The sequence below is a fragment of the Xiphias gladius genome, chromosome 21 (assembly GCF_016859285.1).
Source record: "Xiphias gladius isolate SHS-SW01 ecotype Sanya breed wild chromosome 21, ASM1685928v1, whole genome shotgun sequence".
Classification (NCBI taxonomy): domain Eukaryota; kingdom Metazoa; phylum Chordata; class Actinopteri; order Istiophoriformes; family Xiphiidae; genus Xiphias; species Xiphias gladius.
This window is the reverse complement of record NC_053420.1, coordinates 25,824,904-25,849,790: the sequence shown is the minus strand read 5'-3', so window position 1 is coordinate 25,849,790 and position 24,887 is coordinate 25,824,904. Positions and strand designations below refer to the sequence as shown.

The 24,887-nt window shown below is 40.4% G+C and overlaps 2 protein-coding genes across 8 annotated transcripts; both read right to left on the bottom strand.

Annotated features, from left to right (window-relative positions):
• Positions 1-1,855: 1,855 nt before the first annotated feature.
• Positions 1,856-15,425, bottom strand: mbd1b (methyl-CpG binding domain protein 1b). 7 transcript variants are annotated; one of them, XM_040116334.1, is made up of 18 exons: positions 15,172-15,425; positions 12,326-14,179; positions 11,424-12,022; positions 10,522-10,662; positions 9,264-9,405; positions 8,896-9,182; positions 8,676-8,758; positions 8,499-8,542; positions 8,057-8,197; positions 7,876-7,959; positions 7,394-7,414; positions 7,196-7,288; positions 5,655-5,816; positions 5,390-5,569; positions 5,173-5,250; positions 5,010-5,093; positions 2,868-2,969; positions 1,856-2,767 (listed from the first exon to the last, which is right to left on the bottom strand). In XM_040116334.1, exons 3-18 carry the CDS (start codon positions 11,813-11,815, stop codon positions 2,294-2,296), a joined length of 2,508 nt encoding a protein of 835 aa, XP_039972268.1. In that variant the 5' UTR covers positions 11,816-12,022; positions 12,326-14,179; positions 15,172-15,425; the 3' UTR covers positions 1,856-2,293. The 7 variants fall into 7 exon arrangements, with proteins under 7 accessions (XP_039972268.1, XP_039972270.1, XP_039972269.1 ...); XM_040116336.1 differs by having other exon boundaries at positions 11,424-11,856; XM_040116335.1 differs by lacking the exon at positions 12,326-14,179 and having other exon boundaries at positions 11,424-11,856.
• A 1,294-nt stretch (positions 15,426-16,719) lies between these two features.
• Positions 16,720-22,478, bottom strand: cxxc1b (CXXC finger protein 1b). The gene is made up of 14 exons (XM_040116341.1): positions 22,290-22,478; positions 21,190-21,305; positions 20,985-21,085; positions 20,732-20,868; positions 19,974-20,129; positions 19,594-19,740; positions 19,361-19,468; positions 19,063-19,241; positions 18,277-18,484; positions 17,997-18,107; positions 17,838-17,887; positions 17,663-17,759; positions 17,333-17,485; positions 16,720-17,120 (listed from the first exon to the last, which is right to left on the bottom strand). The coding sequence occupies exons 1-14, from the start codon at positions 22,290-22,292 to the stop codon at positions 16,974-16,976; spliced, it is 1,713 nt and encodes a 570-aa protein (XP_039972275.1). The 5' UTR covers positions 22,293-22,478; the 3' UTR covers positions 16,720-16,973.
• Positions 22,479-24,887: the final 2,409 nt, after the last annotated feature.

Sequence of the window (24,887 nt, the reverse complement as noted above, 5' to 3'; positions counted from 1 at the left end):
ATTCTATTTAAAAAAACAACTATCTGTTTCTGTTCCCCGTGCATGCTAGCATACACAATGCAAGCCTTGTTAAAATAACAAACAAAAAAAAAGCACGGTTCTGGCCACAGGAAATACACCACGAAATAAAAAATACAAGTAAACATGATAAAACATTTTAGCGCTTAATTCTATAACAAAATTAAAAGCATTTCCTAGAGTGACCTGCCCTTTTGCTCGGGACCCCAATTCATAATGAATTTTTATGCCACGTAACAAGCTACTGAAAGTCAACTTAACTAACCTCGGGGGAATCAGAGATGCTTCACTTCAAACACGCAGGCCATGATGGACCACAGATCTTCTCAGGACGTGTCTCATGTGTCTACATTTTATAGATATCATGAAAAAGGAGTCAGCGAGAAAAGTTTATTTGCACACTGCCTTCACAAAGACAAAAGACAGGAAATAAACATATCTGTGTCATTTCATTAAAACACGTTTTAATTCAAAGACTAAATAACAAGTTTTAAAAAGAATAATCAACAGATCCCAGACATTTCAAAGGTTGCATTTACTTTAGGAAACCAAGATAACAAAAATAAATCTGATATATGTTAAGAATGCATAACCTTTCACATTGTTAATCGTCGGGGGGGTTATTATACAAGTAAACCTGCACAATTAAAACAAAATCCATCAAAAGTTTTAAAATACAATATAAACTACCATCATACTACTCAACACCAGAAATGGAAAGACGAAGCAAGTACTTTTGCCCACAACACCAGTTTTCTCCAGCTATCTTTTTGGAAAATACATTTAAGCATAGTTAAGATACTGTACCTGCCGATCAAAACCAGCCTATGTCTTGCTAAGTGCAAAAGCAACTGTCACAGCCACAGAATGATGATGGATGTGACCTTTTTCTTGGGTTTGTGCTTAGAAACAAGTCGTGTCTAAAACAGATTTATTAATTTTATCATGTTTCTTAGTTGTAACAAGAGCTTTACTGGCTGTTACAGTGCCTTTAAAACGCACGCCACCCTTTTCCAACCCAATTCCTAAAGCATAGGGTGAGATTGGACATCGGCTTTTGACAGGGATGATCTGAAAAATATTCAAATCCAAATATATAACACAAATTAACAATTCACTCCTGTCGAGTCAAAACTATGTAGAGGTACTTATCATTCTGTGCAAAACTCACCCTCTGTCAGGTTATGTGTGGAGCTGTAAATGTTGGCGAGAACTGATGTCTGGGCTTCAGGAGCCCATCAGTAAAAAACAGAACCTTCATTCACTTGCTCTCAATCTCCCATATGTCTTCTGGCAATCACCACCTCAAATGTCTTGAGTTGTTTTTTTCTTAACACTGTCTTTCTCTTAGCCTCTGACATAAAGCTGCAACTGCTGACGCAACAGTTGTTGTCTGAACACTGTCTCCCATCTCAGCAATGGAGTCATGTGGCTCATCATGACGGACCTTTATGCTCCCTGGGATATTGAATGCACTGAAAATACTCTTCTAGCCTTCTCAATTGGTACTGTTCAGTGTCTCTGCTGTTGATACCGTTTGTTATGTTATATTGTGTGACCTTTGGAACCAACTGGATACCCCTCTGATGAATATTAATGATAAAATGGGGAAAAAAAAAAAAAAAAAAAAAAAGGGGTGTATGGGTTTTTTACGCACTGTAATCAGTCTAATGAAATCAAAGTACAGTAATACAAGGTATATTTCATAGTCTCCTTTTTTAATTCTTTTACCTGAATATACTGACAGACAATAATTTAGAGGTTTTAAACATTAAGTTAGTGCCAGTATTTCACAGAAAATTATCAAAATTGTTGCTAAATGAACAGGACAAACATAAAACAAAATCACCCAGAAGTTTATTAACAGTGAAGGGGGTGAGGAATATTTATTTTTCAATTGACAGTGTGGCTCACACATGGATTTCAGCTCTATCCATCACACTGCCCGAACTCTGACATAACAGTCATGAAAAAAAAAAGCCCTACAGCAACCAACAACGAAAGACATCTGACAAGAAACAGGTCTGGTTTATAACGTCACAGCTCCTGGAATACCTTTGGTGATTCTTCAAAAATAATCAAATTATGCCAATACACTCCAGAGGTAAATCTGTAGAATGTCATATATATATTCCCACGTAAAACTAAAAACCTGAATGTAAAAAAAAAAAAAAAAATCTACACCAGAACAAAAAGAAATTAAATGGCACACGGTTGTACCAGAGAATCAGTGGTCTCCGCTGTGGTCAGAGATTTTCTCCTGTTTGTGCTGAAGTTAAAGTCCTTGCAGTGCTCTGCAGTTTGTACAGATGCTCACATTCCTCTTGACCAACAAATCACATGTTGATGCCCGCTCCAGTATGATTGGGTCTTTATTAGGAATTGGCTCTTTGGGGGGCAGTCCCTGGCACACAACATATTTCTCCAAGCCCAAAAGCAGATTGACCACCTCAGTTACCGAGGTTAAGCGTGCTGGGTAGTTGTCGTAAAGTGGGTGGGTTGGGAGCAGCGGCTGCTTTTGGACGGTGACCTGATAGCAGAAGCCTGGGTCGATCAGCACCATGGTGTCGGTCATGCTGGATTGTTTCGAACACTGGATAAGCTGTAGCTGTGGGCCCTCCACCATAATGGCATACCATAGGATTGGCAGTACAGAGGAGCGCAAAGAATGCAGCAGTTTCATTAGCTGGTTTTCTACGTCGGCTCCACTTCCTGCTGGGTTATCAGCCAAACTGAAGATCTGTGTGATCTGCAGACAACAACAGTATGAAAACCAACATACACACATGTTTACGCTCTCTGTTGTTATCCAGAGAACTAACCATGAAACGTCTCGGCAGGATACTTACCATGGGCAACTCTTCTTCCTCTTCTTCATTATCATCTTCAACATACCTTTGGCCATCTCTGCCTACGTGCGATCTCTCTGGATCCCATCTGCTTAGCAGGTCCTGGGTCAAAAAGGGTGAAATCATGAGCAAAACTTTCAACTACAACTACAGTCAGTATAAACTCAATCTGTACTTCATGTATAATTACCAAATGATATTCGAACCTAAGATGGACTAAAATACACAGCTGCATCAAATTGCATGAAATCACCTTTGAACTGCAGAATATGAGATAAAATGTATCTATTATTTTTGTTAGATTATGAACCATGTATCAAAATCATGAAATAAATTAAAAACCTCTAATATCAACCCATTGGCAATGTATAGAACTCAACAGCTACCAAGGTAACACAAGAGTAAGTGACATCTATCAGCAACACTTGCAAGCCCTTACTCTTAAACTCCACGCCTTTCATGCTTACTTGGACATGGAGGTGAAGCGGGGATTCTAGTGGTCAACATGGGAAAGTGGTCAGAACAGAAAGAAAATGAAGAGAAGATCAAGATGATTTACAAGGATTTGCTAGCCGCTGGGTAGCAAGCAAGTTTGGATCTCATCAGCCTGAAGTGGGTTTAGGATTGGATTTTTTAGGATTTAGAAGAGGATTTTTTTTTTTTTTGCTCAATTTAAAATCACCAAACTAAGTGTCTTTATGTTTCTGCCTCAGCAGCATTTAAAACATTGTATTTGATGCAATTACTAGAGGAAGAATTTGTGCACCGTCAGTAGAACAAAGAATATGAGGCTTAATTCCACAGCTTTTGCCTGCATACTATACTAAACAACACATACACTGCAGTTTTGTATTTGCAAGAGGCGGTGGGGCATTTTGCAAGAACCACTTAATCTCTTCCTAATATTATATACTGCAGATATTACAAAGTCAAGCTGTATAGCTAGACATAGTTCACACCAGCAAAACTTTATTTCAATTTTTAGTGGAGACACCCAAGTTTCCAAAGATAGCAAATATGTCAGGCTAAAGTTTGGGGAAATGTATACAAAAGTATGCACAACATATTTAGAGCATAGAATGGTTAAGCCATAAAAAACATTAGTCTTTGCATCATATAGCTTTAATAAAAAATGGCAACAAGCTGATACAGAATATATTCATGATACTGTCAGACAGTGTGAAACAAGAAGATTGTTTTTAAGCTTAGAGTTACTGAAAAGGAAATAAAAGGAAAAACTGATCAACTAAAGTACTGGCAATGTGTCTTGAAGCATCAGATATTTTCATCTGATCAAGTGAAAGGCAAAACAAGTGATCACAAGAACAAACTGAGGGACAGCCAAGAAGAAAGGGGTGACAATTAGAGAGAGCAAACAGATGGGCAGCGATATGCATCCATTACAAGAATATCAAATTAACTTTTGTGGGTGGCCTGGTGCTAAGTGGTTAAGACGCATGCCATATAAGTGCAACATCCCTAGTTCGATGTCGTCCATGGGCCATCGTTGTACATCATACCCCTCTATCTTTCTCTCTTCACGTTTCCTGTCTGCATCTACACTGTAAAACTGTCCAATAAAGGCAAAAATGTCCCAAAAAATGTACTTGTGTGCTGTCACATGCCACTCTACCTTGAGGCAAGACAAAAGAAATCTGCAAAAGAACACCCAATGCAAAAACATTCATCAGCCCTGAATGGAGCACTCAGATATGCAGATGGCATCACCGTACACTGGTTTAAAAAAAAAAAAAAAAAAAGTGGTCAAACAGAGTTTGGATCCAGGCCCCGTGGAATCACTGAACACAGCCAGAGCCCCGGGCCAAAGAACAGCATGACAACAGATATGTAAGGAAATGGACAAGGTGCCAGAAGCGTTTGTGAGGGAAAGTGTAAACAGACAGCCATGATGGCTCATGATCAGTCAAGCCTAGTGCAATTAAGCAGTGGGCAGCAAGAACTTTTCCACCATCAGCCAGAAAAGTGCAAATATCTACACCAGAGCAGTGGGACACGTAAAGCAGAAGGCTACTGAACTGAAAACACAAGACACACTACTGCCAATCACGAAAACATTTTTCCTAATGCAGAAATAATGTGCATTAATACTAAAACAAAAGAGAAAGAAGAATGTAAACTTACTAGTTGATAGTTGTTATGGTTGCTGATGTAAGGGACTCTGTCAGGCAGTCCATTCCGCTGTGCGAAATTTGAATAATTCAGCTGCTGAAAAACAAAATTAAGATGACATTCTGTTTGGGTATGAGATGAGCTTTAGCTGACGGATAAGAATCTATTTTCAAACCTGCATAAATGAGTGATGGTTTCTCGCGTTCAGTTCATTGTATCTGCTACCGCTGGCAGGCTCCAAGCTCCAACTCATCTAAAGCAGTAAAACATAAGCAAATGAACCTTTTACCAAAGTTTTGTCTGCAGGAGAGTACAACTTTCTTTAAAAACACTCACTACAAGCAAAGAGGAACAACAAAAAGATTTTGACAACAAAGGCATTTTGCACTCACTGCGTGTAAGTTACTGTCATCATCTTCATTGTCGGTGAAGTCCAAGCTTACTTGTGGTCCTTTGTTTTTTTTAAAATTTGACTTGCGGCTGTACGTGTAGTGAGGTCTGGGCCTGCCCGGCAGCACCGTGCCATCTGGCCCATAGTCTCCTTGTCCCATCTGGAAGGGCAGTAGGTGTCTCTATCAAATATAAGCACAGGAATCCAACACTATCACATCATTAGTGCAAGGAGCAACAAATTCATTAAAAACTGGTATGTCTTACCATTGCCTGTCTCTGACATTGCCGTAGACGACACTTCTGCCTCTTTTTGTTGCTGCCGCCAAACTTGGGTTTGTCTATACAGAAATCACATGTGCCGCAGTCTTTCCTGCAGAGACAGGCTTTGCATTCTCCACAGGAGCGTCGCTTCCGCTTCTTATGCCACTGTAAACAATAATAAAACGAGAACCTAGCACGAATATAAAGCAGGGTTTTCCCTTCCAATATAAGACTGGGGTGCTGCACCTAAACCGAATGAATGGAAAAAACTATGGTTCTCACCCGCTTTGGAGATAAAGGGTACCGTATTGGCCCTAATATAAGGCAATAGTAATTTCCTGAAACTTAGGTTTAAAAAAGTGGGAGTGGTCTTATATTTCAGAACTAGAAAATTACTTGTTGATTCATTACAAGAGATATTCTTTCTGAATGGAGAGAGTACAGGCGTAACTATGGTCTTTTAGAAAGTGTTGCATTATGGGTTACTCGTAGCCTTATTACGTTGCTAGGCTAATTAGTGTTTTCAAGTCCATCTACAGTGAGTCTTTCAGAGTTAATCAGCCTTAAAAGTGTTTGGTTAATCCAATTTAACCTGCAGGTGTTTCTGAAGGCTGATGTAACATGATCTGCTGCCACAGAGGAGATAAATTCATGACAAGTGAAAACGAGCTCTTAGTGTCTCCCGACGTCTTTACGACAGAAATAAACGAGGGAGAGAATCTGTTAAACAGCCAAGAGCTGAGCTGTCTATAGACGTTCAACTTTAATAAAAACTTTGGTAAGCAGCCAAACACTGTTATATTGTCAGACGGCTACAGGAGGATGAGAGAATTCCAGTTCAGAGAAAGTGGCCTCATGGTGAAGAGTTGGTAATTCAACTCAAAACCTTCTAAAATAAGTCTTCTAAACCTCAGAAAAATTCTGTATTAATACTGAAGAAAGAGATATTTTCTTAATTAATTAAACACTGCCTCTGGCAAAATTAATATTGATAATAGCAGGTGTGTGGGAACTTCTTTTGACAAACCACACACAACCATGGAAAAACTGAGAAGCCCAAATAATGTCTCTGAGTTAGCATAATAATCGCAACAGTATGTGCAACTTTTTGTCTATGAGAGAGTACTAAGGAAGGCGAGAGGGTCATTGTGACAAAACAGTTTTGGGGTATTCTGTATCGCTTTAAATAATGGTGTCTTCATTTCTGTAGGACAGTGGGTTTACAGGTGCTAAACTTCATTCCTTTACTCACCAGGAGCTCTTCCCAGCGGTGGAAAGCAACACCAATGCTAAGTTTTGTTTTGCTTCTATTCCTATCACTTAATTTTCTTCGACTTAAATTAGCATGCTAACCAGCCAGCCTTGGCCCGTCCCATCTCGCAATACCACTTTGCGATAGTGAGTCACTGTGGCGTATTCTAACCGCTTGTCTTTTAAACGGAATGATGGCTAAAGCTCTCGGTAAGCAAACAGCTGTTAATGCTAACGCTGGCTATGTAGCAATAGCCAAAAACTTACATATGGCACCTTTAAAAAACACTCACATCATCATCGTCGTCAGTTGACATATCATCCTCATCATCAACGTCCACGTTGACCGAAAAGTTCTCTGTGTCACTGCTTTTGAGACTCTGGAGCTGCGTCGATAAAACATTATAAGTGAGAGTGGGAAAAAGTCTATAACAATAATACTGAGGACTATGAATAAAGATATAATTTCATCTCATATTACAAAAAGTTACCTGTGAGTCTGCAACTTCACTCTGTAAAATAAAACAGTCGTTGTTAGAACTTAAATTAACTAAATGAATCTTTAAGTATCAAAGCCCCAGTGCATGATTATGCTGTTAACATTGTAATTACAACCCATGAAATGCAGTGCACACAGTCTGTATTTAAATTCAGACAATTTGGAATAACTGATCCTGACTGTAAACCTGTGGATAAATAGAATATTATTGACCAATAGTAGGTGTATTTTACAGATGTGTCCTTCTATAAATATAATTTCATTATAATCACATACAATAAATATTGAGATCTTAAGCAAGCAGTGGAAACTTTGCTTTAAATTCAACACAGAAGAAAATAGTTGTTGTGATATTATAAACAGGCAATTTACACGTGCAGTCTATGTGTTGTGAAAGCAGCACATGGAGATCTTGACGCTACAGCAAGCACAGTAAACATATACAATTAAATGGATTGTACAAGCTTTTCTTACCTGAAAACTCATGCACGTGTCATCAAAGATTTCAGGAATTTCATTATAAGGTCTCTGCTGCAGGAAACCTCCACTTCCAGGGCCCTGACGTAACATACAGAAACAAAAGGCATGAATGTAAAAGTAACAGAAACAATAAGCATCAACATAAACAATAACTATTATGTACCAGGCAGCTTACCTTGCGAATAGGACATATACATTTGCGTTTCCTGCATATGCGTTTCCGGGACTCGGGGCTCTGCAGTCCATGCTTGCAGTTGGCACACTGCCCGCAATTCACTGTGTTGTGGCATCCCACACACTGCCCACAAGGAATCCACTACAGTTGACATGAATAAAAATAAAGAGGCAGATTTTGTTTATATATCACTTTTAACACATCCATCAGCAGCCTGATTCTGGAGGAAACATACAGAAAACTTCTCTTCTTAGTGCTGGAGAATATAAATTTTCTTTTTGTTGAGATGAAAAAAAAAAAGTTGAAAAAAAAAAAATGTCTGAATTCATGGTCTCATTGCTCTATTCTGTTTCCAGTGGACCATATGCTGAAGTTTTGGCTAGTTAAAATGGCTAAAATTTAGCCGCTCATGCACACATCCTGTTCACAGAGAATGCTTTACCTTTCTGAAACGAATCATCGGATGCTCCTTTGTCTTTGAGGCTGCTGGAATTAAAAAGAAATAAACAGCATAGGATGAGTTAAACTGTTATTTCTATGATTTTTTTTTTTTTTTTTGTATTTCTGACACTGGTTTGGCCTAAGAATCATTATATAGCACATTCATGCCCTGACATACCCCAACAGGAGGGACAGCAGGGCCTCTTCCTTTGTTTGTCATACCATGTGCCTGTGAAGGAAATACCACATCTGGCACAGATCCTGCAGAGAAATAAGAGGAATATGATCATGTAAACCCTTATGATTAAATGGAAATACTCAAGTGTCCTGTTAGTTACATCAGTAGTTTTAATGATAAGGTTAAATAATAGAAATATGAACTGAAGTAATGGACTCACAGAGTACTGTCCTCTGACCCAATTTCTCCATTTATGGAGGGGAGCGGGAGCAGTTTGGATGATGAGGGAAAGGGAAGTTTAATTTTATCTTCCACTAGTGGCTCCTCATTGTAACAGACTTGGTTTGGAGTTCCCACTGTACTGTGCGAGGAGAAGCTTGACTGGTTGGAGTGGATGTTTTTGGGCCCCAGGCTGGGCGTGAGCCTGTGGTGAGAGTCAGGAGTGTCAGCCCCCTCTCCTCTCTCCATGAAGCTGGACTCTGAGGAAGAACGCTCCCGGATCCTTCTCTGGTGGATGAGACGGTGAGGAAAATGAACTGTAAGACATGCACGTCTTAAAAGTTTTTAAGTGATAAAAGATGCCAATACCTTCGCTCGGTTTCGAATTCTTGTGGGTGGTGCTTCGCCATCGTAGAACTTTCCTGTCTTGTATTCAAAGGCTGACAGGTCAAGAAGTCCCTCCAGCAATGAAGCCAGTTCTACTCTGCTTCTCACTCGATCACCTTGTGGACTGCAAGGGAGAAAAACAATGACAACTGCAAAGAGCTGGACAACCACCACTAAAAACACAACAACAACAAAATCCCTTTTGTTATCCACTCACATGCTTCTCTTTCTGAGGGCCTAATGCTAGTTACAAAATAATATTTATTTATTTTACCTTTTTTTTTTTTAATAGGGCTGCAACCAACAATAATTTTTATTGCTGATTGATCCGTTGTTGTTTTTTTGATTGATTGATTGCCTATAAAATATCAAAAGGGGGGCAAGAAGTGTCCAACACAAGTTCCCACATCAGTTAATGATATAAAAGAGAAAAAGAGCAGAAAATTCTGCCATTTGAGTACCTTTAATTGGCAAATATTTAGAAGTACATCCCTAACATGTATTATTATCAAAGTATGATTTGTGACAAATACGAACAGTTGTTATATTGATTATTTTTGTCAATTTACCAAGCCCTAACACACAAGGTTTTATGACTGCTACAAAATTACTAAGGTATAAATAGCAAAGACTAGACGCAGCGTCAGAAAGTGCTTAAAAAGCAGTAAAATCTCAACACTAAAATCTACATTGTTGAGCACCAGGTAGATATACACTCAGTGGCCATATTATTTGGTACAATCTATTGCAATCCAATACAACACCTCTGCCATAAATTCTACTTTTACCAAGTGTATAATGTTCAGTTTTTGTTGACATGGTCAGAAATGTGTAAATTCAATTAAATGTTCATTACTGATGTCATAGTTTAAGGTGTTGTTGTACTGGACTAAATTATATTGAGAGTTGTTTCTAATTTTTTCTTGCTTACCTATTTACATACATGAGGGGCGCAGAATATTAGAGGCACCTCTCAGTATAATGGCGTCCAGTACACCACCACCACACACTATGACCTCAATGCTAGAACATATTTGAATTAACACCTCTATGATAGTGTCAACAATAACTGAACATTATTGGCATCATAAAAGTTGACTTCATGGCAGAACAGCGTCGCAATACAGTACAGGTGTAACTAATAAAATGGAAAGAGTTTATGATAAAATAGCTTCTGCTCTCTGAATTGAAAACAACTCTACAATGGGATTTTTTATTTCTAATACTAGACTGTATTTACCTAAGGTAATACACATCCTTTTGGCCAATACTGCACCCTGAGCGCCGAACAACTTCTTTGCGTTTCCAGCCCTCTCCAAGTACTGGCCAGTCCTCCCATCCCTCGTCAGGATGTGATCGCTTACGGCGGGGAATATGAAGCCTGGATTTAAAAGAGGAGCTGGGAATTATACGTCACAAATCTTTATACTACCAGGGAAAAACAGACTGGGCAAGAAGCCATCCAAGAAAATGTTAACATAAGCTATGTTGTGTTTTGCGTTTGTTTTCTTTCAACAGATGGAGGCAAAGTTGCCTACAAGTCTGAGATGAGCGGATTCTTTCAGCAGAAGTTGAAACAAATAGCAAGAGCCCTCAAAAAAAGCCCTCTAACTTTTCACTGGCCGTTTTCTGAATATTGTTTAATATCATTATGTAACGTTTAAGAAAGATATTGTAGTAAAACTATGTGTGTGTATATATATATATATATATACACACACACACACACACGCGCACACACACATATACGTACACACGATATATACTCTATTTATTACCAAGCAGCTATCCACTGTAACCCCCCTGCTAGGTTGCTTTAACTAATTTCCTTTGATTAAAAACGCCCCCTGTTGAATTAACTCAGAGCATTTGTACAGCATCATAGCACTACACCACACTACTGCAGGCTCTATAATGGTAAAGGCAATGGTTATATGGTGATATCGTAGATGGTGATAATAATGTGCTTTGCACATGGTCATAAAAACCTACATCTAATCCTAAATTAATGCTGCTGATTATCAGGTTACAGTACAAGGGCTCTGCAGACAGCCAACATGTTAGAGGGAATTGTCTAAGTGACAGCAGATCGAAATATCATTTTAATGAACACACATTGGAGGAACACATTATTCAACCTACTGATATATCTTTTTGAAGGCCTTCTCGCTGCCCGCCACACTCTCATTAAGTTCACTTTCTCCTGCCAGACTTTCTTCCTCCGCATCATTCCTTCCAATGCTATTGGCATCATCATCATCATCCTCAAGGGGCTCAAACCAGTCAACAGCAGGGTCAATACCAAAGGCCTTCTCCTCCTCCTGGTCCTGGTCCTCCACTAGGGTTTCCTCTACCGGATCTGAGCTGTGGTTTGCTGTCGTATCAAGGCTGTCTGAGGGGGCCAAGGGCTCCTGTTTTGGTGCTTCCTCGGAGGTGTTTTCTTCTTTGCAGCTGAGCGTCTCTGTGCTTTGTCCCACATCTTCCTCCGCAGGCTCTTTGCCAGGGAGAGGGCTCTTAAGTGGTTCCTCGCTCATTGATGCACCAGTTCCGGCAACAAACGGCCCAAAGTATTTTCCTGGAGACAAATAAGATATCCTCTACAGTCGATCTTGCATCCCATTTAAAGTGGTGTAAAATTAGACTGTCCGTGGATATGGCCACTTAACCTTGGCCTCTGAGGTTTGGGCAAGCAGTGGAACCGTCAGAATGGTTCTCAACTGTTCAGTCTTTCATGACAGAGCCTGGAAACGAGGGTGTCATTTATAAACATAGATTGAACACGTCGTATGTCCAGTACAGTATGTCGTTAGCCTTGCTCAGTGTTGTGTTAGTATGGTGTTTTCTTTAAAAAAAACGAGCTGCTATTTTTACACGATGGCAATGACTGGGCGAGCAGACATTCAGCATTTACAACACAAACTAACTAAAGACACCGGGTGAGGCGTTATGCCCTCGTCTGGTAAACGCTAGTTAGCTTCCATAAATATATAGCTATCATTTTTACAGCAGTTAACTACCAGCACTGCGATGTCAGAACCACTTACGCAAGGTAGCTGGATTGGAAACAGAGTGAAAACGGGAGTATCGTTAGCCACCGTTAGCTATAGCGTCCCCCCTCCATGGTTCCTGTGCCACTATGCTGAAATGATTCCTCTGAGTTGAGAGCTGTGTTTCGCTACCACTTTACAAATGTATGCGGTTAGGTGGGCCAACAAACACACACACAGACACACACACACGGTTGGGTAATATTCCCCAGATGGTTCGCACTCTAATCACTACATGGACCACTTCACTTTACGAGGTAGAGCTAACTTAGCTAGCTCCCAAGCATCCAGCACTGACGGAAACGGTGGGAGGACAAAAGAAGGCAAGACACCAAAGATACAAATCCTTCTGGGCCATGGATGTAGGCTATGATCCCGCCTACAGACAGGACTACCAACATCAAGCATCACACAGCGCCGTTTGGATTTAACATATACTTTCCATTAATAGGTACAATGACTCAGTGACTTTTAATTTAAATGATTGTAGAATTATAATGCAACGGTAAATTTCAGGAACCACTAACATTTATTTTTAAAAACTCGGTTTTTGATGTCTCCAGTAAATTAATAACGTATTTATTTATTTCTGCTATAGATAGTTACTGCACACCATCGTATATATATCACCCATATAAGCCAGCAATACAGTATTTCCAGTATGCAACCGCTCAATGACACATTTTTGAATTCGAGTCGTTGTTCACTCATTTCAAACATTAATTCCACTTCTCTCATCTCATCCAAACATTCTGCTTGGAAACAAAAGTAAAAGAAAGATTCGGTCAATCAACATAACTGATCGTGGAGGCGAAGACACAAGGGGTGACATCTCTCATCCCCCTTTCACCCTCTTTGATAATCATCGTTGTCATTTAACTGCGATGCCTTCGCGGCTTATTAGAAAGAAGTGTGAGCGAACCACATCACTTGGAACGTGCAGTTCTTCGATGCTGATAGAAAACCCTGTGGTTGTCTTGGCAGCGTTGTTGTCAGTGCTTGACTTTAAAGGACCTATTTCAAAAATCGAGTTTCCCCCTGAGATGAGGGGAAACTGTTGGTTTTCCATTTCCTCAGCAAATCCTGGCACCAATTGCTTTTTTAGCTTAGGAAGGTTCCCGAGTGAAATGACCCAGAGGAACCTTAGTGGCGGCCAGTGTTACTTCACGATGTGAAGTAAACGGTTGACGACACGTAAGGGCCGCCATTTTGGACAGCTACTTCCGGTTTGGACCGTATTTTGCAAGTCAACAAATCACTGCATACTGTCGATCATAAAGCAAAGTTTATTTGGTTTCACGTGAATAAGCAGATGCTGGAGTCTAGCCAAATTTAAAGAACATTTGGGTAGCATACTGGATGATATAAAAGCATGGACCAACCTTCTTACATTCTTGAGTTTGGGGATTTTTGAAGAAAAGAGGATTTTTAATATAATATCGGCCAAACTCTCCTTCGATGTCACCATTTCAATCTGACACATAAAATATAATGTCATGATGATCCTGTAACACAAATTAATTAGCTCGTCTTCAACGCTCACATCGTTCTCTGTCTTAACAGGCAAATTAGGGGTGGATCGATGTCAAAATATCGATACTACAGATACTACGTCTCGTGTTTGAAGGTCGATTTTAGCGTCGATAGGACCGATACCAGCTTCAGTTTCTCGCTTCTATGTTGCACCCATTTCATCAAAGGGTAGAACTGTCTGTGCAAACAATGTTCCGATGTCATGAACACACATAAATCATGCATGCAGTCTTTGGCTGAATCCAAATGTCCTCCCTCCAGACCGGCAGACTGAGCCCTCCTGGGCCTCAGTTGTACGTACCGTCAATCACGTCCAGTCTGTGAGGGCGGGAGACCGCACGGCTTTATAAGCCACTGATAGACAGGCCTACAGGCTACACAAATTCTAATACAGGCAAGTTTGTAGATAAGGACCAGACTAAATAAATTGGGTATTTCTTATCCTATGTATTTGTCATTACACTAGATGGCTTTTATAGGCTATCACCATTTAAAGGACCACAATAATAAAAAGCATTTTGATTAGCTCTATGGCCAATAGTTCTACATATTTGTATATCATGATGTGGTTGAATATTGTTTCTGGCCTACACAATTCAAGTAAGGTTTTTATAAAGTAATTGTTTTACACATTCGTAATAAGCTCTTTTTGTTTTTTTAGTCGGGTGTTGGGAAAACCACAGTGAATTGTGGGTAATTGAATCGGTGAAATCTAGTGAGGTCTGCACCCCAAGTGGACTCTCTGCAGAAAGTCCGCTCGAGGCCCCTTGTGGACTGGATGAATTGTGGGTTTGGACGGCCCTCAGCACTCGCACCCGAAACAGGGTACACTGGCACCGGTGTTTTTTCAGAGAGGCGAGGAGGGGCCAGGTATATTGGTTAAATTAATATTTTAGTCAAACGGGATCTTCAGTATCGGTGTATGTTACATTTTTTTAATTGACCCTTCGCTAAGACCCGCCCCTTGGACGCAGACTGGCCAATCATAGCGTAGCACCGGCCAGCTCAGACCAGGGTCCGACATCTATACCGCTCCGTAGGACCGCCGTGTCGGATTTTCGTCGTTTTCAGGCTGGTCCTGTGGCTTTCGAGCCAGTCGCGGGTAAATGTGCCTGGGGCGCGTGTAACAGTGATACCGATCAAAGTAAGTCCGATCAGATGGGCGCAAACCCCCCCTGCGGATCTAACATTAGCAGACAACGGCACATCAATCATTAACTAGCACTCCTGTGCTACGCTAGCTACTTCAGGTATACTGAATGTATACACATGCTGATTTAGCTTTTTAATGATTTTATAAGTGGACCTACCCTGCTTTACCGGAACAGTGTTGATCCGTAATTGGATAGTCCTGTCTGGTGATGCTGAGGTTCACTTTTACGCCGTGATACGTAGGCTTTAGCTGACTTAACTTTGTACGTCCCTCAAACGCATACTGGTGACCCTTCTGCCTGCTTCTCTCTGAAATGGCTTTTCTGTTCGATTCCTCACGGAGTGCAGGTAGTGACAGTGTGGGCGCCGACAGCGGCGGCTAGTAGCAACGGGGCGGGGCTCGGCGAAGGCTCAATGGGTCATCACCAGCTGTTAGATTAGCAGACCGATTAAATATAGACTCTATTCAGACATTCAAATCATTCATTCAGTCCACTGACACGTGGAAACTAAATTAATTATTTTAATGGAATTGAATAAATACACCTCATGTACGTACTCAGCTTTAGCCTACTGGTGATGCATATACCCCAGAAGTCATGAGACACTGCTCTCCCCTACATGATAGTGCTCGAGCCGCTTTTAATATTAAAAAAGTATCGGTATGGGTGCAGATATCTGCGATTCTGGCCCTGCATCACTTGATATCGGATCGACAAGAAATTTACCGGTATTGATCACCGCCAGCGCAAATAGGCTGTGGTAAATTGTCGTAAAAAGGCGCATGCGCGACTCGCTTCCAATGCTGACTCAAAAGCTAAGGAAAGTTGCTTTAATGCTTCCTTTCTCATCTCCTTTAGCATAGGGTAAACCGAAGCATCCTTTACAAGAGGAAAGGAGATAATGCTGTGCCACAATTCCTTGCAGCAGCAACATTTAATCCACCTCAGTAAAACCATCCGTCACATAATTGCGTAGTTTTGTGTGGGTGCAATCGGATTCTCTTAGCACCACAGTTGTCTTTTGCTAAGTCCTTATGAATTCTGCTTCACATCTTCCCTTTGACATCATGACGTTTTCCATCAAGGTCAAGGAAAAGTTTTTTTTTTGACTTTCTTGACTGCAGCCTTCGAGTTTCCTATCTCAGGGGTCAACAACTCAGAGTTCAGGGTTAGGTTCAGTTTGTTGAGCCAGATTTCTGAAAACGGGCTAGGGACACACAGCTTGGAAACCGTTATTTACCGTTAATTACCAGAATTACGGTTACGTAAAATAGACTGGTTATATTCGTTGTTCCATTGGCAGTTTAAAAAACAAAAAAACTGACCTTTGTATAAAGTTGTGCAAATAAAAACATTTCATGCACTTCAGGCAATGAACAAATTAGATATAAGGTTTTGTGATATTTTTTTGTAAAGGCTTTGTGTTTTTTGTATAATGTAAATTTTTAGGTGTGGTACAAGCAAAGCTGAGTCTCACATTTATTATTAACAGCATGTCGGTACTTTTTATAATAGCAGTGTTGCATAAACTGCAACAGCCTTAAGTATTTAAATTCAAAGAAAGCACACATTCTTGGTTTACTTTCAGGCAAAGTTGTAATAGTCATAGTAATTAGAGTATCATGTGTGTATCGTATGTACAAAGGCCAACGGAAAGGACTGACCAAAAATTATGTACATCAATAACAAACACCTCACCTGGAGCAAGTTTAAGGTGTTTATTCAGGGACGTTCATTCCGAAAACAGTAGTTTTCAATCAGCAGTAGTTCATCTACCAGTCACGAAAAAATATATCCATTTACCACATAAAGTTAATTATCATACAAAGATTTTAAAATAATTATCTAGTTAGAAAACCAGTTTTCATCAAAATGGTAGTTATTGTTCTATAAGTTTGAATCCTTAACACTCAAATTTCATGTCCTGTACATTGATCCATAGGTGAAGACTAGGTCAACTACCTATCCTTGTTGCTACGGAGATCAGTTGTCAAGGGGTCGTGCTGAATAGTCTGATGCAACATGAGAGCGAGCAGACCAGCTCTGTTGGTCATAGCAGTCCTGACATTACGCTCCTGTTCAAAGAGCTCGTCCAACTTGTACCACTGTGGGGAGCAAGAGCACAGGTTACTTCTGAAGATTGGCTGTAATCGAAGTTTTAAGTTATCTAGCACTAGAAAGTCAGATAATTATTGCTTAACTTATTGTGGGCTCAGAGCAAAGAGGCATTTGCAATTGAAAATCTACAGAATTTCCAATAAATAATGCAAAGTTTTGTCATTTTAAATTCGGGCAACAATCATGAAGTTTGACTTACCACCCTGACTCGCTCCAAGTCCACCTCAGCTCTCCTAAGCTTTTCCCAATTGTAATGTCTGTTGCATTTTCTTTTGGAGACTCTGCAATATTCTCCTGTCAGCTCAAACACATTCTTCACCATAGGACATCCACACACCTCATCTACAGGGACCTGGACACCAGAAAAAGAGAGAAACATGAAAAATGGGAGACTAAACTCAAACACTACTTAAAGCTTTGACAGGGTACTTACTATCCATATTTCAAGTTTTAGACCAAGTTTGCAGTTTTTAGTGAGTCCTGGAAATTATATTGTAAATTTACAAATGACTGAAGAGGATTTACTGACCTTGGGATCTCTGGAATGTTCTGGACACAAAACCTGAAGCCTCTTGCAATACGTTTTGCTTTGGGGATTGTAAACATCACAGAAGAGTCTGGTTGCTCTGTGGAAAAAAGAAATTGTTTGTTAAGCAGGTGAACCAGGGTGAATTGCTGTGCACTTTGAGAGTATTTTTTCTTACCCTTCTATTCTTGTAGGATACATGGAACCAAAGGAGGTCTGACTCTCATACTGTCAAGACAATCATCAGGGAAAAAGATGTTACCAGTTGGCCATATGCTTTTGTTTGTGCTTATATCTGATGCTTAGAAGCAGAAACACAAATTAAAGAAATAATCACCTTGGCGTAGCACCTCTCCATATGTCTCAATGCCACTTTTGGATTGATGGGATGACTACAAGACACACAGAAAATCTGCAGATCTGTGTCCTCATTATCACCTTCATTCACCTGCAAACATATTAAAAAGTGTTATCTGTAACAAAGAATGCCTGAGATTGTAGTTTCAAAGCTGGCCTTCACTTTAACCAGACCCAAAGGGAACTCTTATGACAGAGCCGTTTCAACAGACCAAGTTGTGTAACTGAATGAACAAGCCTGCAGACTGCTGCCAGCTCACCTCCTCATCCTGCTGGACCGCCTGCTGCTTGGCCTTGGCGATGATGCCCTCCAGTTCGTGGAAGCGTCGCTCCATCTCGGTGAGGCGGAGCCGGGCGTTCTGCTGCTCCCGGCGGATGCGCTCCAGCTGCTTCTTCCCGTGCTCCTCAGCGATGCAGGGACTCTGCTGCCACTGCTGGATACGCTGGGGGAGGATCTCATAGATCCGGCTGACGATCAAAAAGCACACAGATGAACTCATTTCAGTTGTAAAACATTTCACGATGAGGATTTTCCATTGATTTTTTTTTGTGTGTTAGCTAGGCGGAAGAGCCACAGTAATGCTGTCCATGGGACACTACACCAAAGATAACGATCAGAGAGACAAAGAGGCAGAAGCAGAAGAATAACTACTGATAGATAGTGACAAACCTAATCAAATTATGAGTTGTGATTGTAATACTGACCAATCAGACAATACAAGTCATCAAAAAGCAGCACCATTTTACCAGCATTTAAACCTTCTAACACTAGGTAGAGCAGTAGTACTTTAATTTAAATACAAACAGGTGATATTTTTGTCCATGCCCTTTATACTAAGCAGAGGTATTAAACAAGGTTCCAATTATTTTTTGAGACAGTTTTGGTTAAAAAAATAAATCCCAGTGAGCAGCAAATAAAAAAAAATCTCTATTTAAATGCACTCGAGATATTGGCTTTGTTCTAAGCAAGTGTCTGGAATACAGCATCTATTCTAAGGGAAACACACTGATGCATGAAAAATTAAAGTGAGCAAGCGAGTCCTTACTTGGCAGCTAACTTCATGCCACAGTCCTCAGAGCAGTATTTAGAGTTTGGTCTTGCTGCCTCCACGCAGCTTGGCCCCAGACACTGCCGCTGCCCTCCGTTATCCCGCAGATCCCCCTTCTCACTGTGCCTGGTTCTGTCTTTGTGCTTTTGCTTCTGTTTGTGGCGACGGGATTCCTTCTGGATAGATTAAAGAAAACACAGGTCCATACCAGGTGTTCCCAGATGTTTCACTACCATTTACCTTGTTAACATCTATCTGCTTCAAATAACAATTTATATGAGAAAACAAGTCTTACTTTCTTGTCAAACTTCTTATCTCGTCTCTTGACGTGCTTCACCTTCACTGCTTTCTTACGCATGACAGGAGTGAATAGCTGCTCATCATCGTCATCACTAGCCCATGCCTGGGTGAGAGGAGAGCCATCAGTCACTCAACATACAGTTCCTGATAAATGTTTTAGTTGCTGAGAGAGTGCATCTAAAATTAGCAGGTTTATATGCAACAACATAACGTCAGTTGTTCTGCTACCATGCCGTCGTCAAGTCCTGCAGTCTTGTACTGCTGGTACAGATCTGCCTCACTGTCGTAGTCGTCGGAGTACCGTCTCCGTCTGTGGTAGGAATTGTCCCTCCTTTCCCGCAAAGAGAATTCCTCATCCTTCACGCGCAGCATTTTCTGTACAAAAACAGGAAGCAACAGGTAGTACATTTTGAACACAGCCACAAGGGAGTGCACAAATACAGAGATCAAGGAGTGCTAATGGCTTCAAAGATTGAAAAAAGACCTTGTAACATTCTGATTTACAGAAAATGACATTATGCTTATGAACAAAGTAATATATGAATGATGCATTGTTAGCACAAGGTCGTAATTTAATTTAAAAACAAGACAGAGATAAAGTCACTTACCCTGGCTCGAACCTCACACTGCCTAAACCTGCACTTCTGTCTGATTTTGTTGGGGCCTCCAAACTTCTTCATGTCCTTGCAGAAGTCACACTGGGCACAGTCCTCAGTCCGTCTGCAGGGCTCACATTCCCCACACATTCGGACTGAGCGCTTCACCTGAGGAAAATTAATATATGACAATAAGAGCCATTGTATTCTAGGAAATGTGCCAAGTTTTACATCCTACATCCTGGGTGAATATACCCAGTGCTTAAAAATGGGCAAGTAATGCTGTGACATAAAGTTTCTATATATAAACACACACACACACACACACACACACACACACACACACACACACACAGAGCTGCTCTCAAACATCAAATATAAAACTGAAGAAAGGAAGAAATGCAGTCAAATTGACTTATGACCAAAATGGACAACAAAAGTGTCATTATAACATTATTACATAAAAAATAAGTCTGTCTAACTTGATAATTTTATGTGATCGCAGTTTTTATGGATATGCAGTAATCATTTGCTTATTTCTTTCTTGAGAAAACTTGTTGCTGTTGTTCATTATTAGTTATTTCAAAAAAATCTAATTTAATTATTTATGTAAATATTATATAAGCATGCTGTTCATGTCAATGAAGAATGACTACATGTTAGAATCTAAATTTGGAAAATCCAGTTATCTACTTTTTCTACTTTTTTTATGCTCTTAAGATAATGCTGCAAAAAGCAAACATTTACCGTAAGTCAGAAATAAAACTTACTTTTGATCCACGCCTCCTTTCACTCTTATAGTCTGGAGTACTCGGGGTGCTGTATTGTCTTTCAGCTCTGTCAGTCTCAGAATCCCTCTCTCGGTTTTTCTTTGATCTGTATTTTATTTCCAACGAGGAGTTTTCATCTGGTAACAGGGAGAATAAAGCAATAATGTCCTGTTTATTTACATGGTTTTTGATATATTTTAATGCTAAACACGGCACTCTTAAATTGTTTGATTAAAAAGGAAGAAAAGATCACCTCTGCATCTCATGCAGTACCATTCCCGGATTGCCTTCGCCATCTTCTCAGTGATGTTAATGCAGTGGCCATGGAACCACTCATTGCAGTTATCGCAGCCACTGTGAGTGGGAGAAGCAAAAGTAGAAAATAAGGTAAGTGCATTTTTACGTCCTTACACAGTAATGGACTAACTGAAACAACAGCAGTAGTGTTGTGAACATACATCATGAAGCAGTTGATGTCTGGTTTCCGGCAGATACAGTAAAGTGGTGCATTCTCCCCCTCCATACTGCTGGTCTCAGGCCCTGGTACAGGGTCGATGTCAGACATTTCACTGTCCTGAGGAGCAGAATCACGTATCACAAACCACATTACAATTACAACTGATGGAGTTTTACCCAAGACAAATGATAACTAAGCTTAGCTTAGCCGAGCTGAGCTGCGGGACATTTTTCTCAAGGACAGCAGAAGACTTTATACGTGTACTCATGATGTGCTTACCAGCTAGCCACTTGTCACTGCGCTGTGCAGAGTATCTCTGCTGTAATACGCAGTCTGCTGCCCGATAACTGTTGCTACATGGGTTACACAGTACACTACTCCCCAGTACACTGAAACAAAGCCCAGTCTACCCATTGCTATCGCCACAACAAGTTCTACTCTTTTCTCTCCCGCACCCACACTCTTTGGAAAATCTAATCATGTTTATTACACTATAAAGACCGAGATGTGGTGTCTAACCGTTGTAACTAAGCTAAAGCTGTAGCAGCCATGTTGATTTTATAACGAACGTTAAGTTTAGGTTAAATTACACCAGGATGTTCCATCATGCACCGTTTCAGTGCCTGCTATTCAACGTTAACTAAATCATTAGCGTGTGAAGCCTGGAGAGAGAATTTGATGTGTTGAAATGCAGACACCGTTGAAAATAACAGGAGCTGGTCAGCATCCATAGTAAAAGGCAAAGTCCGTAATATTATCAGCTGCTTTGTTTACACACAAACCTAATTTCACTGTACGGGCTAAAGTTAGCACCAATAGTAGTTAGTTAGCATCAGCTAAATTGACATTTAAAGATAACATTTGTCAGCTAGCTTGCGTTGCAGTACTAACTAAACACAATGCTGTCAAAACAAATCTATATTCATAATAGTTTGCTTTAACAGGACTTATATTTAAACGCTATAACTATATTTGGTTTACAACAACCTTCTATCGGATATGTAGTTAGGGCCGTGTAACCTGTTAGTCGGCCAAATTAAATTAGCTAACTTTCCCCAATCGTTGCCTTGACAGAAATAAAAGTGTTTTCAAAATACATACCATTATATGAGATCTTATATTCTTTGGTCGTTATACAAATAAAGAAAAAAAATGCAACAAATATTACTCAAAACAGTGAAACTATAACCTCGAAAAGCTAGCCTTGTGCTAAGGTATACACGGATATAACATCGCTTACAATCGGCTGAACTCGTTCCTACTCGTAAAAATATCATCGGTAATTGGTCAGTGATCTTCTTCTCTGATGGCAAAATAACGTCCAGCTTTGCACTGTCGCCACCTGTTGGATTTGTTACTCATGGCGCGTCTTAAAGCAATAACTTACACTAGACACAACATCCCTTCCATGTGACTATTATTTGGGCCCAGCAGGACACGATATGTCATGTTGTCTCCTGCAGAGTAGGAATAGAAGTAGAATATGGCTGAAATACATGTAACATATAGTAACACTGCTTTATTTATAATCAAGTTAATATTTGCTTACATTAGATATAACTGTTATCTGGTATTAGATGTAGAACAAAAACACCTATCTTATTTAGTTAAGTTGTTTTTATAGGTGTTCCTGTTTTTGCACACATGCAGAAGGGGGGAGAGAAAGAGAGCGAGAGAGAGAGAGGCTGTGTCATGCAGTTACACTTCCACTGCTGAGAGCTGACGGGTACTGGAAGACTTATCTATGATTAAGGGTACACGCCGGATCGCCCACTTCTGAAATATCCCACGAAAAAGTAAGTGCAATTTGTTTCTTACAGAAACTTTTATCGTGCAAAGAGCAATAAGAAAAGATAAACACAGCAGGCTTTGTGGATTCCTGTACATTACAGCGATGAATCACTTAAAATGCATCTTAAATGCATTTAGAATGAATTTAGGTTTATTGAATGTACAAAACTTTGATTTGACTCTTTCAATTTGAACTATAATCTTTTTACATCCCTTATATTCCCCACAACTATTACGGTATACCTAAAAATATTTTTTTTAATCTATAAAAAATACTTTAAAATTGGAATAAAAATACATCAGATGGATGAACTAAATGTGTTTCCACTGTTTTACCTGCAAATTAAAAAAAAAAAATCTCTGCCAACATATCATATGAGGTAAGTATTACTTGAAGATATGCATTATTAATGACAGCAAACTCAAGATCTAACATTCTCATATAGCTGTCAGGATATCTGTGTGCTCCCTTTCATTTACATTATAAATGTTTCCAAAATGGAGATTAATAATAGATTAACTTCTCTGCAATTTCAAAGATGTCCACTCATCACTAACAGCTACGAAACCTCAGCTACAGAACTGACTCTGGGTCCGTGGTACACAGAATGATGAAGTCTGCTTTTTATTTTCAAATTACAATACTAATGAGTGAATTCTTTGAGTTTATACGGAGAAAAGTAGTAATTTTAAAGCAATGCAAATTCTCGTGTCATGTCAGTGGTTCTGTGTCTTTTGTCCTGAAGTAGATGATGCCCAACTGAATCCTGCAGATATGAATGAAATGGATGTTGACAAACCACAGTGCCATGTCTCTAAAACAGACTCACAGGCACCCGCTGAAGCTGACAGCATCCCTGCAGGTAGGTCCACGGAGAAGAGGCACTGTGAGTGATGGGTTGCAGTTGTTGATACAGGTCTTCCTGTTTCTTGTCATACAGGAGCTTTGACTGAAGTCACTCGTCTCTCAGAGCAGATCTCCACTGAGGACAATGAATCATTTTCAGCTGACATCTCTGTGAATGCAAACAAAACAGCAGGGGCCTTATCCTTTATCTTCTATCGTTAGAGTGGTGGCAGAAGCCTTCAAATTACTCCATCACAAGGAACAGTCCTGCATGCGAAATTTTACTTAAGGAAAAGGAGTATATATTATTGAGATAATCTACTTAGTTACTTCCCACCACCTGGTTATTACCGAGCAAAGCGGATTTCCTAATGATTTGTTCGTTTTTATGTCTGGTGCAGAGGTCCCTGTGGAATCTAGCTTGTACATTAACAACGAAGGTGGAGCAACCAGAGCGGCATCCATCTGTAGCCCAAGCTACGTACAGCAAGACCAGCAAAAGCCTCCAAGTGCCCAACTGCCACCCGCCATGGAGGCCCGCGCAGTCCTTGAAGTGGGTCGGTCATTCACACCGAAGAGCAGGAGTCAAGAAGGCCTCAAAACCACTAGAGTCCATCTTGAGCAAGACAGAGAGGGTAAGGACAATAAAATACTGAGTCCCGCTGCTTGATCTCTTCTCTCTTAAACTTTTTTCCTTTTTCTCACTTGTCTCTTCTCTTCCTCACTGTCTGTCCTACGTGAGACCTCTGTGCTGCAGTCCTTTTGGCCTGTCTCTTTTGCCATCCACTGGACTGTCTATTGGCCACCATGAGAGGGTGTAATGAGTGCGCCTGGTCGCTGTGCTCATCTCTGTGCGGCTGCGAGCCGAGCACCCTGGAGCCTCTCCTGGATGTCACCCACCACTGCGACCTCTGCGCGTGTCTGGGTGTCCGCCGCTTCCTGTGCGACTGTACCGTCTGCGACATCTGCCTCCAGGCTACAGAGTGCCTGGACCTCGCTATGGAAGTCTCTCAAATGCTCTATCACTAATGCTGTCCACTAGCACATAACCACTTCCAGAC